The sequence below is a fragment of the Cariama cristata genome, unplaced genomic scaffold (assembly GCF_000690535.1).
Source record: "Cariama cristata isolate BGI_N322 unplaced genomic scaffold, ASM69053v1 scaffold18532, whole genome shotgun sequence".
Taxonomy (NCBI): domain Eukaryota; kingdom Metazoa; phylum Chordata; class Aves; order Cariamiformes; family Cariamidae; genus Cariama; species Cariama cristata.
This window is the reverse complement of record NW_009604619.1, coordinates 12,156-25,801: the sequence shown is the minus strand read 5'-3', so window position 1 is coordinate 25,801 and position 13,646 is coordinate 12,156. Positions and strand designations below refer to the sequence as shown.

General features: G+C 35.6%; 1 protein-coding gene across 1 annotated transcript in view; it reads left to right on the top strand.

Moving 5' to 3' along the window:
• INTU (inturned planar cell polarity protein) overlaps positions 1 to 12,377 on the top strand; it is a 40,387-nt gene extending 28,010 nt beyond the window's left edge. The window contains exons 8-15 of the mRNA XM_009695693.1: positions 1,034 to 1,087; positions 2,484 to 2,546; positions 3,600 to 3,821; positions 4,381 to 4,803; positions 5,343 to 5,440; positions 6,168 to 6,357; positions 10,137 to 10,291; positions 12,266 to 12,377. Of these exons, the coding sequence (XP_009693995.1) occupies positions 1,034 to 1,087; positions 2,484 to 2,546; positions 3,600 to 3,821; positions 4,381 to 4,803; positions 5,343 to 5,440; positions 6,168 to 6,357; positions 10,137 to 10,291; positions 12,266 to 12,377 (1,317 nt within the window). The remainder of the gene's footprint in view (positions 1 to 1,033; positions 1,088 to 2,483; positions 2,547 to 3,599; positions 3,822 to 4,380; positions 4,804 to 5,342; positions 5,441 to 6,167; positions 6,358 to 10,136; positions 10,292 to 12,265) is intronic.
• The last annotated feature ends 1,269 nt before the right edge of the window (positions 12,378 to 13,646 follow it).

The window sequence follows — 13,646 nt, the reverse complement described above, 5'->3', positions numbered from 1 at the left end:
GGAAAGCAGCCCCTGGTATGTACTTTTATGTTTGACTTTGACCATTTAAGTATTTTTCCAGGTAGAAAAATATTACTCCCAAAGCCCATGCGTAACTTGTAATTTAGGAGAGTTATAAATGGCTGTTGCAGAATCAAAATAAATATCCATACATCATTTGTTTGACCCTATACGTGTACAGTTTTTCTGCACCATTTCACTGTGTCTGGTTACCTCCTAATTAGAAACTGAGTTGTGCTTCAAGCAGTAGTAAGACAAAATTTAAATTTTAACTGGGGAAAAGCTGAGAGACTGGTTAGTTGTCGACTGCCAACGGCCTCGCTGACATTTCTCTGTTTGAAAAACTGGCTGTATTTTAATTAGAGGCAGCCAGTTAATACAGCTCAAGAAGCTTGTAATGATGGGGTTTAGGTTCTTTTCATTAAGTAGCACATTTATGTTGTGAACTTCAGTGCCTAGTACCATGTTCTTTAAAAGGAAGTGTTTTTAATCAAGCTTACCTTAACCAACAGCTCTTGTAGTTCGAGAAATAAGCGAGCTTAAAGCGGTTTCAGTAGAACAAAGATAATGGGTGAGAAATTTTGGCAATTTCCATAGAGACAAAAACTCAATCCGTTGTGAAAAAGATTTTTCTAATAACTCAGTTGGATACAATAGCTTGCTAGATTTCAGAGTTGTCTCTAGCCTTCAAGGGGTAGTCTCTAGACCTCACGTTTTAAAGCACGCTGAAAGGAAGAGTGACATCTCCTTTATACTGAACAAGCGGGTTCAGCAGGCACGCAAGCAGAGGAATTTTAGTTTCAAAGAAGATGGAAATACTCAGCCATTAAGAAGGATTTTTCTTGATTCTGATGAATTGAGGTGGTTTTGATATTTTATATTAGTAGTGAAAAGTATGTGCAAATTTGTATCCCTTCACTTTGTATTTGTGAATTCTAATCTTCTGGGACTAGCAAAACAGAGCAAACTATGCTATTATTGTAAGTTACTGTGTTGGAAATCTCTATTCAAGTGTCCCGTTTACCTGTTTCAGATGGAAATCGACACAGCACTCAGTGATCTGGAAGCAGCTGACTTTGCAGAGATGGTAAACATTTTATTTTTGTTGTTTGCGTTGCACAGGATCTTTTTGCCTTGGTGCCATATTCAGTAGTTGAAAAAAGCACTAATTCCAAACACATCCCCTTCTTTTAATCGTGAGGGTTAAAGCACAGGTATACTGTATTATTCTTTTCTTAAGATAGCTTAATTTTACCCATTCTTTTTTATCCTGAATTTCTCTCCATGGTTAACATCATAACTGTATTGTAATCCTATAGGATTAGTCACTGAAAACCCATGATTTACTATAAATTTAAGTCCATGGCATATCTACAAGGACACTCTAATTTCAACATAGCTGATGTTACGTTTCTTTTTTCGTATAGATAAATGTCTCCTTCCCAAGCAATTGTGAATAAACCTGAAAACTTTTATGGAGCACTGAGAGCTTAATTTTTCAGTTTACGGAAAGCAATTGCAACTTGTGCATATTTTTAATTCTGTTGAAGGAGAAGACAGTAATTGACTTAAGTATCAATTACTGTGCAAGCTCTTTACTGCGCTGTATGGGATAGTGAGGTGTGAACATACTGAAATTTCAGCTTTACTTTCTAATGAAAGAGCTTTCTTGAACTCATGTTGCAGAACAGTTATTTTAAAACTCTGTTCTTTATAGGTGTATTATAATTGAGCATAAAGGTAATTTGTTTGATCGCATATTTAGTGTAACAATTTGGGACGTACATATTCTTAATTACAAAAGATACTTAACGATTCTTAAAACCGAAAACACTAGGTAGGCAGACATATAGTCCATCTTGCAAAAGAAAAAAACAACAAAAAAATCACTGTACTAAACAACCTGGATGATTATTTACAGAAAGCAATGTTTATAAGTTATAGTTTATTGCACAGAAATTGATTGCACCCACTTAAATTAAAATAAACTATAGCCACCTAAAGATAGTGTTACTAACCTGAGAGCACTGGGCATCTAGATGAAAAGATCAATGAATGGGTATATTTGGGGTAAAATGTCAAATACTGGAAAAAGAACAAATGCTTTGACTCAGAAGTTTTACTCTAGGAGGGCCTCTGCTGTCAATAGTTACGCTTCAGCTACTTTGCTGTTAAGAACTCTGAGAATTAGCATGTCCTAACAAAAATAGTTTATGGACAGATAAGAACCAAATAGGAAATCTGTTATTTTGAGCTGAAAACAGTTAAAGAAAATTGTAGTGACACGAAAATCAATAATGGAGGCTAAAAACTTGGCATTTCACTTAACTGTTCAGTATTAACTGCCATACTGATAAGAAGTGGTCAAAAATGACAGAATTAAATAAGATACTGATTACAATTCACTGGAATTAGTTGACTTGCATTTGGTAAATGAAATAAAAATTCTGAATTAAAAATTATACCATGCTTTTGTTCCACAGTCTGAAGATTATTACGACATGAGAAGATTATATATGATTATGGGCTCTTGTCTCTTCTACAAGGTAGTATTAGTGATTAAGGTCTAAAGATTAGGAAAATGCATCTGGAAATCTAACCCAGTCATGCAGTAACTCTTTTCAGAACCTCACAAATATGAAAAAAAAGTATGATTGCTTTAAACTTGTATTTCTAGTAACAGACCTAAAACTCAAACACTGTAACAGAAAAAATTGATTTCAGGAAGTGGTATTGTACTATATGATCAGTAAGAACAAAATACTTGTTTGAAACTGTCTTATTGGAATTTTGCGGTGTATGATCCAGGGATTGGCGAGAGACAGTAATAAGGAAGTAATAAAAGTCAATTGAAGTGAGACTGTATGATATTCTAATAAGAATTTTTTTTTGTTCATTGCCATTTTTTAATGAAGATAACAGATGATTTATCTTTAATCTGTCTTTAAATCAAAGACTTGAGAAATTGTATTGACAGCTTTTTTCACTTTGGCCACACTTGTAAATTTATTTATTAAATGTAGATGGTGGATTCAACAGTATAAAGAGAAGATAACAGCCTTTGCTTTAAGGAAACTTACATTTTAAGGATTTTATCGCGCAATTGTTCTTTATGCTGGTAGTGTTACGAGACTAAACCGTTAGCACAAATGGAACTGCACAGATTCTACCATGACGGTGCTTTAACTGTAATGCCCCTAGTGCTAGAAACACTGTTGTACTATGTATCCTCTTTGGAAATTTTATTAATTCCAATGAAAGCTCAGTACTTTTGAATTAAGAGAATTAAAGCATCTTAACTCTGTAGCTGTTTTGCAAGCTGTTAAAGCTATGCATTTCCCAGCTCACCTTTGATAACTTGCATATATGCTGATGTTTTGTTTGTTTATATTTCAGTATTTTGATTCTTCAGATGTGGTGCAAAAGCTCAGTGTTATCTATTGTACCACTGTGTACCAAAAAGACAGTCTCCGGCCAGAAAGCTTACAATCTCAATGCATGTGGAGCATGGATATCTCTATATGAAAAGTACTCTTAAGTGATAAGTGGTGGTGTTATACTTCTTACTGAATACAATTCCTTTTCTGTGTTTAATTAAGGGTTACTTGATTGGTAATCACTTGCCAAAGGAAGATCTTATTGATATAGGTTTATATTGTCGGCACTATTGTCTGTTACCCTTGGCAGCAGAACAGAAGATTGGTCAGTTAGTGATATGGCGGGAAGTGTTTCCACATCATCACATCCAGCCATATGAAGTTTCCAGTTCTACAGGCTACAGGGAACCTGACGCAAGATATTTTTTACTGATAGTTGGCTTGGTAAGTTAATGTTTGCAGTATGCCTGTTCTTTGATGCTCTGTTTTGCTGTTGCGGGTTGTCTTGTTCAGTAACACCAACACTTTCCATGCATTTTATTTAGTAATTTTACAAAATATTTGTATTATAGCTATTTCATGGGATAGAGAGTAGCATTATTGATACATTTGTAAAGCTTGCAAGTTTAAGTATTAATGCTCATTATTTTTATGCCTTATCGCTTTGGTTGAACATGTTTTTACTTTCATGATCTTGTATTTTCGGACAACTCATTTCAGAAATGTGTTTGGGTTTTTTTAACTGTGGACTTTTTTTTTTAAAGCAAACAACTAATGAGTTTGTAAATGATAGCTTTTATGTTTGCATCATTAACTTAAATAACATGGTAACAGAAAGATCTCCCTGGACATGATTTGATTGGAAAAAAATAAGTACCTCCTCTGGAGATGTGGAAGGAGTGTTGAATACAGTGCTGTCTTTTGCCCAAGTATCAAATGAGGTATAATACAGGACATCTGTATATTAAACTAAAAGCTAATGCTGCTACCTCCATATTTACAGAGACACTTTATGCTGTGTGTCCTGCTAGAGGCAGGGGGCTGTGCATCAAAAGCTATTGGGAATCCCGGACCAGACTGTATATATGTAGATCAGGTCAAAGCCACTCTACTTCAACTGGAAGGAATAGATGCCAGCATAGAGGAAAGGCTAGACTCCCCTTCCATTCCACCTTTATCTTGTGCGGATTGGTTCCTTCCTGCAACACGTGACAAACTGGAGAGCTTGACCACTTCACCCATCCTCAGTAAGCTACAAAATACTTCCAAACCAGTAACATCTCCAGCAAGCAAAAGGACCCTGTTTGGTGACTCTTCCTTAATGACACGTAAGCCGAGCCCTACGAGAAACAGTGGAGGACCTGACCACGGTAATGAAGGTCCTGCAGAAGATGAAAGCAGTAATCCGCAGTCTGTAGCGGATCAGGTATGAGAACAAAGACAAAGAGAATTAATAAGGTTCTAGTGGGCTTGGGGGAGGTGGCAAATCTTTTAAAAACTCACTGAAGTAACTTTTTTATTTTTAAAAAAAGCATACTATAAAAGAATGAATCAAGAGCCCCTGAATTCAGCAGAAAATACTTCTGTTGCCTTGGGAAGCTTTAGGTCAGCCTTAGAGCCATCACATTTTTTTTATTTTATCATTGCTTGTAAATATTTGGTTTTTCCACATGATTAAAGTGGGCACAGCTGTGTTGGAATCAGCAGAAATAATTGGAGAATGTCCCCAAAATAATAGTGGTGTAAACACATTATCAGAACAAATTGCTATACAGTTGTACAAGTGCTTCTAATCCATTTTAGTCTAAAATAGGCTATAAAATACATTTATATAAGTTGATACAACTGTTTGGGCCTTTTAAAAAGTTATATGATTTTCTTCCAAGTAGGTGATTTGTTGGTTTGATTCTGTTCTTTCATTAGCTGTGTTTTCTCTGTTAGTTCATCTATCTGTTTGTTTTTCAGGCCACTAGAAAAAAACATACCCTACCAAATCCATTTCATTTAGGAACCCTCAAAAAGAACCTTTCAGAGAAAGATACAGAGCTTCTTAATGCTATCAAGTAAGAAATTCTTTTTTATTAAGTATTTCATTTATAAGGCCATACTTGGATCGTTCTTTGAATATGCACAGGTCACAGAAGTTCCTGCATAATTTTATTCTAACCAAAACTTTGCTATGCAGGGATTCTCAAAAGTGAAGCTCTTAAATGGGGAGCATAATTAGAAAAAACTACTGTTTTTTTAAGAATATGTTAGTAGAATGTATGCACATGTCCTACATATATGTGACACGGGAAGTTCAAATAAAAGTTTTTGGACCACACGTATATTTTGTGCCTCCCGGGTATTTCTAGGTAGGTGTACAAAGGTCAAAGAAACCGTGATCTTCCCAGTCCCCAGTTGTTGCTTGTGACAGCCCAGTCCGCTCTGGTGTTTTGTTTGAGCTCTAAAGTTTTCCCTTCCCCTCCTGCCCAACGCTTTTATTCCTCCTTTCCTATTTCTTTTTTTGGTGAGGATTTTTGAGAACACAAGTGCAATACCTAACTAGTACCATAGTTTTTTGGCTGGTTTGTTCGTTTTTTTTAAAATTGAGTATTAACAGTCCAAATTAGCAGGATTTCCTTGGTGTAGAAACAGGCACCTTTTGAATGTCTGTATCCATTTTGGTACTCTATTGTAGCTACCAGGAAAACAATTCTGCCTTAAGAAACAAAAATATATATTGTTTAACTGAAATTTCTTTCAAAATTATTTTAATATTACATGAATTCTCCTATTTTTTTTAAGGTTGACATCTGGTCCTGAGAATACCCTCTTCCACTATCTATCTTTGGAAACAATGCAAGGAATCTTTATTACGCCAACTCACAAAGAAGTAGCACGGCTCGGTGGCTCCATCCACCCGCAGTTAATTGAGAATTTCTATCGTTGCTGTCTTTCAATTCGTTCGGTGTTTCAGCAGTCCATGAGGAAAGAAGTATGGAAGCTTTGTTTTCTGTTTTTCTATTTACATTCTCAACTCAGTATTTCAAGATTGTTTTCACTTCATTATTTAAATAGTTCACTAGCAGGTGTATTTGCACCTATGTGGTTGTTTTTAAAGCTCCTGATATTTTTTACTGTTATGGGCAGGTTCTTTCTCGGACCATCCAACCAAGCATGCGTGCAATTATGGCTCTCTTTACCACCAAAAACACCCTCAAAATAAATACTCCGTGTCTCCGGTGTAGTGTTTTCTTATTCTGTTTCAATATTAGGACTCTTGTTTTTAACTTAGCAAAAAGTTTCATGCGCTGGGTTCAAGAACTGTTAAGTAGCAAAAGGTGGGTTTTTTAGCCATTTTCATGCTGGGAGGGGATTTCAGATTGGCAGCCAAAGGAAATTTAGGCCCTGTTTTTTCACAGAAGATGTTTCATAAGAGCAGTGACAGTGTGGTCTCCCCTCCCTGTGCTGTCAGTGTGTCTGAACAATGACCTGAGGTGGGCCTCTGACGGTGAGAAGGTTGTTCGTTCTTAGTGTCTTTGGTCTCTGCGCTACCGGAGTTGGCTTATACATTTGCTATCCGCTCATGTCTGTAATCGCTCGTTCACATGGATATCAGTCTAAAAGAAGCTATAGATCAGGCTATAATGATCAATTAGTTTTAATTATGCTGCCAGATCTCTTGGATTTTATATTAGATGGGATGCCAGAATAGGTAAGGCTTTTTCCCTTTACAGAGATTGCTCTAGGCTTGGGCTGAAGCCTGATCCCAGCTGCCAGAGATTTTATGTGGCTACTTGGTATTTAGATCAGTCTTAAAAATGGACAGATCTCAACTGTACTGCCTCGCATTTGATGAAAAATTTCTGTTTATGCCAAATGATCCATCTGGAGTAAGATGGTAGTAGTAATGCAGAAATCTAAACAATAGGTTTAAGAATCAATTTGAGATACTCCATTCAGATCAGACATCTTGTGTTCAGTGCACATTTTATTTTGCTAAAAGTCTCAGTTTGTTAATTGCACAGTTGATTTTTATCGACATGAACCAAATTAGGATAACACTTCATCTCTGCTAATTTTGTGACCTGTTTAGTGCTTTTATGAGAAGAGAAATAATTAACTGTAAGTGGAATACTGTCTGTCAGTTGCATTTTTTAGATCCTAAAGTGACAATCCAAGTGAATTAAATGAGAGAAGGGAAATAACAGTACAAATTGAATGAACGCAGTTTACAGATAGCAGCATAATTTTTCTTAATGTTTTCCTGAGTAGGACTTTGTCAATAAGTCATGTATTTTTGGCACTTCTGTTGGGAGATGTGCAAACCCAAAAGCGAGTAGAGAACACACAAATATTTCTTATCATCAAATTGCCTTTGGTTACAACTGTTAAATAGACAGTTTATAGTTCAAACCAAAAGAACTGAATAAAGAAACAATTCAGCCTTTAGGTGTAGCTCATAAAAAGTTAAAAACTCACGCTTCAAAGTCAAAGCTTCTGTTTTGGCCACAGCTACCTCAGCACATGCTTTTCTGGCTTCTTCAGATGTGAATACAGTAGGCAGCAGCTGGGTTCCTTCTGCTCTGAAAATCAGAAATAATTGATGAACGTGTGCTGCAGAGCAAAGTGGGTTTTTTCCTAGAGAAATTTGGGGTAGTTTTTGCATGTTGGCTCAACAATTAATGCTGAAATTGTCAGGTTGCATTATGGCATGCAGAAAATGTAAAAGAATGAATAGAAATTTTCCTTGTTCATACTGCATGACAAAAAATAAAAAAAAAAGAAATGTATTATTATACTGCTTATTCTTTGACACCAGCTAAATATTGTTATAGTTTAGGATTCAGAGAATTGTACCAATAATGCAAAATCGTTGTAAACTGATCAGGAATTAATTTTGCCTTGCTTTTTGAGAACTGAAAATTCACAATTTAATTTCTAAATGTGTACAGAAGTTTTGAATAAATTTTAAATTGAGCAAAAATAAGCCCTGTAGTCTCTACACCATAAAATATGTGTCACTATGTAATAAGCAGCCCTGGCCTCATTTTCTTCATCATCTTAGTATTTTCTTACTCTTAAATAAAATCAGAAGGAAAGACATTTGAATGCATATGAAATTACAGACCCTCATAGTTCTATTAAATATCCCCTCTTAATACATCATTTTTCTTGAGCATTTTCAGTATGAATAGCATAGTGTAAGATGTGCTAAAATATAAATGAATGTCAGCTTGGAAATTGCATGATAATGACCCCATTTTGGGGGGGCGAGATGTTATTAAACTGAGTACTAACATATTCCTTAAGTCTTTTTCAGTAGCACTATTAGCAAGAACAGGGTTTGAAACAATTTTATGTACTAAGGAAAGATAAAGGAAGGGTTAAGTCATCTATTGTCAAATTTGTTCCACTCTATGAACTAGTAGTAATTTAGAAAATGCTTTATGAACTTAATCCCAAGCATATTTAGGGAAACTTAAAAGGCATTTTCTCAGGCAAACACTAGCTGTTTTGTTTCTCGAATACTAAGGTGCATTTCACTTTTTCTTCTATCGTTTTTGAGAAACTATGATAGTTGTGATGTTTTGACTACCTTTTCTCTTCTAGATCTTCAGCCCCCATATCTTCAATATTGCAGGCAGATTGAAAGATGTGGTTTCTGCTTCTGCATACGGCAGACAGAAGTTCCTTGACTTTTTTTTTTTTTTTTTTAAGAAAACCTTTTCTTTCACCTTTGAAGCAACTGATTGGAACACAAGTTTCATTGGCAGATCCAGAGATGCCCTGGCTTAGCAACTCTAAGACAGACTTGTTTCAAAGGGATTTCCACTCCTGTTTGCATAATCTCATCTCACTTCTCATGCTCCAAAAAGGAAAAACAAAGCTTCAGAGCTTATTTTTTCATTATTGCATATGCATTTACAAAAGGGTAATAAACTTCCTTTGACTTCAGAGGCAGGAGAGTTAAACTAATGACAAAGCCTTTCAGAATTCCTCCTGTGTTTATCTCCATGTCCATTCTGGTCTTTTTCCCCTCACCTTTCTGGTGAAAGGTACCATGGCTTTATTGGACTCACAGGACTGTTGAGCACCAAGACAGAGGAAAGAGAGAGAAGTAGGTTTTGTGCATGCAGTTTGATCCTCGCCAAACAGGTACCAGGAGTCCAGTTAGAAACAACTGCAACTTTTGCAAGGTTTATTCAAAAGCTCTGTACAAAACATAGCCCTAAAAACTCAACAAAACACAAAAGTGTCTTTATTTTCTATACATCTTCTGCACTCATACTGAGTAAAAGCAAGGAAAGGCTCCAAGCAAAGTGCTTCAACTGTTTATTTACAAAAAAGAATTCCTTCCTGGCCAAGTTTATTCAATAGGCTTTTACTATTACAGTTCTTAATTTGGGAGGCACACAGAGAAAGAAAGATGAGAGCCTTAGCTGTTGTAACACACTTTTTTAAAAAAAAGCTGTATTATCTCAGATGTCTTATTAGAGAAATAGTGTTCAGCTAGAAGGGGAAAAAAAAATGAAAACAGGGAGCTTGTGTCTACCTCCAAGTTGTATAACAATGGAAAAGCCTGTTGATGCCAAAGTAACAAAACTGTGAAGAAAAGAATCATGTAAGCAAGTTAGTTATATCTTCTAAGTCTGGCTTTTTGACAGCAATATTTTTCGTGGGAGATTCCTGAAGAAATCACATGGTTATATTTGTTAACGTTTATGTAAAAATATTTCATTCTATGCTAACATTTCACCAACTCTTTTGCAGAAAAAGAAAAAAGCAGGCAGTGGGATTTCAGAATTTGGTAAGGCAGATGAGGACCTAGATCTGGTAAGAGAACATGGAGTTTTGTTTGAGTGCGCTCCTGATAACTGGACTGATCAGAAGAAACCACCACCAACAATGAATTACTGGGTTGTGGGGTGAGTTTAAAGACAAACAAATTTATTTCTCCCAAAGTTTCCCATTTTGAATATGCCCCTATATTCTTTAAGAATAAATCTAACTGTAGCACATCACAGAAATACTTGAGCTTGACTGAGGTAGCTTCAATTTGGGATCTGGGAAGTTGCATTGATATGAAGTTCCACCTGCTGGAAAACAGGTGTGTTAACTCAGGTGAGCACTGTGCCAGCATGTTAACACCCAGGGCTGGCACCCTTTGCAGTGCTGCACCGTGCTATGCAGCCATGCTAAAGTGCTGTAATCGTACTCTTAAGACCCTGCGCTTCCTTTGTTCTCCTCGCAGCCCTTCTGACCTCTCCATTCCCTGCTTTGCAAGTAAATCCCAGCTGTCTTGCCTCCATGCGTAAGGCTGATTCAGTGATACAAAGAAATAAGGTGAACAATTGTAGTGGTTGGTTGGTTTCTTTTCATCGGGAAGATCAACCTACCAGTCTATCTGAGATATTTTGGAAAGGGAGTTTTCAAAGTTCTGCCGTTATCATCATAAATGGATTGTGATTTGTGTCTTTATTTAAACTTAAGTGATCTTCTTCATGATGCATATAGTTATTGCTACATAGCTAAGCTTTATTTGCATGACAACAGCATACTGCCCTAGGCATTAAATATTAAAAGTAATACTTTTTGAAATAATTAAAATCAGGTGTAATGAGAAACTAGTATGTGTCATTTCTTCACAATTCAGAACATATCAGATCCTTGTAATTGTTTAAGGCTAGGTCAGTAAGCCCTATTCTGTAGCCACTACTTGTATGTTATCCTTTCCTCCATCATCTATATTTTGTGCTGGCTACATTTTAGCTGCAGTAAGCAGACAGTCATATTAGGAGTAGTCAGTCAACAGGATGTTTCCTTCTTTTCTACATTCATCTTCTGTATTTGGTATTCCTGCTAGATAAATAAAGACAAATGCAAATGCCAAGTTAAATGGAAGCTATGATTTCACCATATGAAAAACAAATTCAGGATAGACAAGGGGCGAAAGGAAGATAAATGATTATGCTTGATTAATTCATTAAGTTACAGTTTTTGACTGATTCAACTATTGCACAAATGGGAAAGTCAGAAAACAGCAAAATACATTTCTGAATGTGGCATAAGAACTTTTTTTCTCATACAAGGAGAGGAAAAGTCATCCACAGGTAATTATATTGGCCAGGAATAATAACGTATAAATTCTCTAACAGAGCTTTTGTTCAACCTGTTTGTCTTCAAGTCAGATGTTTAAAGAGGAAAAAAGAAAAACGGTTGTTTCCCACCATGACTGTACATAACTGAGTTTGTGTGCTATTCTTGGGGCTGGAGAAATTAAAATCTTTAATTTCAACATTTAAACATTTAAAAATGTTTATGCTGCTGTTGATACCTTTTAAAAAATAATTTTTCAGTCTGCATTATCAACGTGTTCAATCAGGGGCAGTCCATTAGTATTTGCAGAACTCTATGCTATGCTATAATGCTACACACAGTTATGCACAGGTATTAACAGCTTTCCTATTTTAGCTCTGTCCCTAAACAGGCTTATTAGATTAACATGTGGGAATGTACCTACCCAGATGTATTAAGTTTAAAAATCAGTAAATAGCGAATACTGGGGCTTGCTGCCAAGTACCTTGATTGCAGTTTGTAGCCCGGAAACTTGGATTACAGCAAACACACCAGTACCATACAAATAGATCCTGAAAACCTGAAGAATTTTTTCCATACACAGTCTTGAGAAAACTGAGCAGAGAATAACCTGATTTAAAAATCTAATGTATTGAAAGAAGTAAGATAATGCAGGAGAGCCACAGAAATTTGCCAGCAGTCTTACACAGCAGTTATCTTTAACATCCTACTGAAACCTCAGACTACAACCAGAACATTGTTGAGGAGAAAAAGCTAACACCTATGATAATTTTCTTTTTGCTTTTCTTTCTTTTTTTTTCCAGGAGACTCATTCTACACCCAAAACCTCAGGAGTGTTATGTCTGCTTTCATGACTCAGTCACAGATGCTGCTGTTGAACTGGCCTTTAAACTGTCCTTTGGCTTAGCTACATAGATGAGCTTCCTGAACGTTCAGCCATCCTGCATGGTGGTGTCATCTCTTTAGAGTACTTCAGTGAAAAGAGAAATTAACTCAATTGTGGTGCCCACCCATGGAGTGTCTTTGAAATGCTTTTTAAAAAAAAAAAATCTACCTTATGGTGTGACACAGGTAAAAACTTCAGTGATGATTCTAATCATCTCATCAACTGCATACTTAAAAAGATTTCAGAGAACCAAAGTTCTTATTTTTATATACTGTCAAATTATTTATCCTGATCATAACTTTATTATATGAAAACATCACATAAATTGTACATTCACTGCTGTTCAGTGTATAATATGCAATGTAAAACCATAAGCTGATATCCTCAAAGTACTCTGAATAGCTGGCAATTGGTGATGGAGAGGGAAAAAAAAAAAAAGTTTTCCAATTAATTAACATTTTGCACCTCTAAGGGCATGAAAAAAATACTAAATGTTTTCAGTAACACTGTGTTAATCAAAACAGAAAGAAATCTTTTAGACAATTCATGGCACTAAGCCACACAAACTAATGCCTTATCATTTTTGCCAGTATGGTCTACTGCACACTCAGAAACTACAGTGTGGTTGATGTTTTACTTGACTTCATGAGTTTTATCTATAAATAATACTTCTGTTTGTTAAAATGCAATTTCAGAAGCACAAAAGAAGATGGGGAGGGCAGGGTGGTGATGGTTTAGAGACCTGTGCATGGACTTGGCTTATTTTATATTAATAATTTCATAATAAAAAATGTATATTTGTCAAAGACCAGTAAAATGTTATTTTTTTTTTAACTTAACATATTTTCTCTTTTGTTTATTTAAACAATATTTAACTAGATCTTCCACAATTTACAGCTGGATATTACAAAAAATGTTAGGTTACATCTGTATAAGGCAGGAGAAGGCAAGATGTCTGCAAAATCAGAATTCTTCTACAATATTCAGCTTTTCTACAAATTGTTAAAATTTTTGTAATCTACAGATGAGCTGCTCCTAAAGCTTTTTTTACTAAAGTTTCATTTAAAATGTAAGATTTTGGGGGGTCTTTTTACTCCTAGCCAGCACACTTAGATCTGGTCATCTGCATATCATTTCATTATGTTCCATGTCAACAGTGCATTTTTTTTCTTTCTGCTGTTTCTACTTGCTTTTCATGAGTGCTTTCCATAAAATGCATGACTAAAGTTGCATTTTAAACAATGGGATCAAAAAGTTTAAGTATTCAGGAAAGTAAATTCAGTTCCATAGGCTCTCAT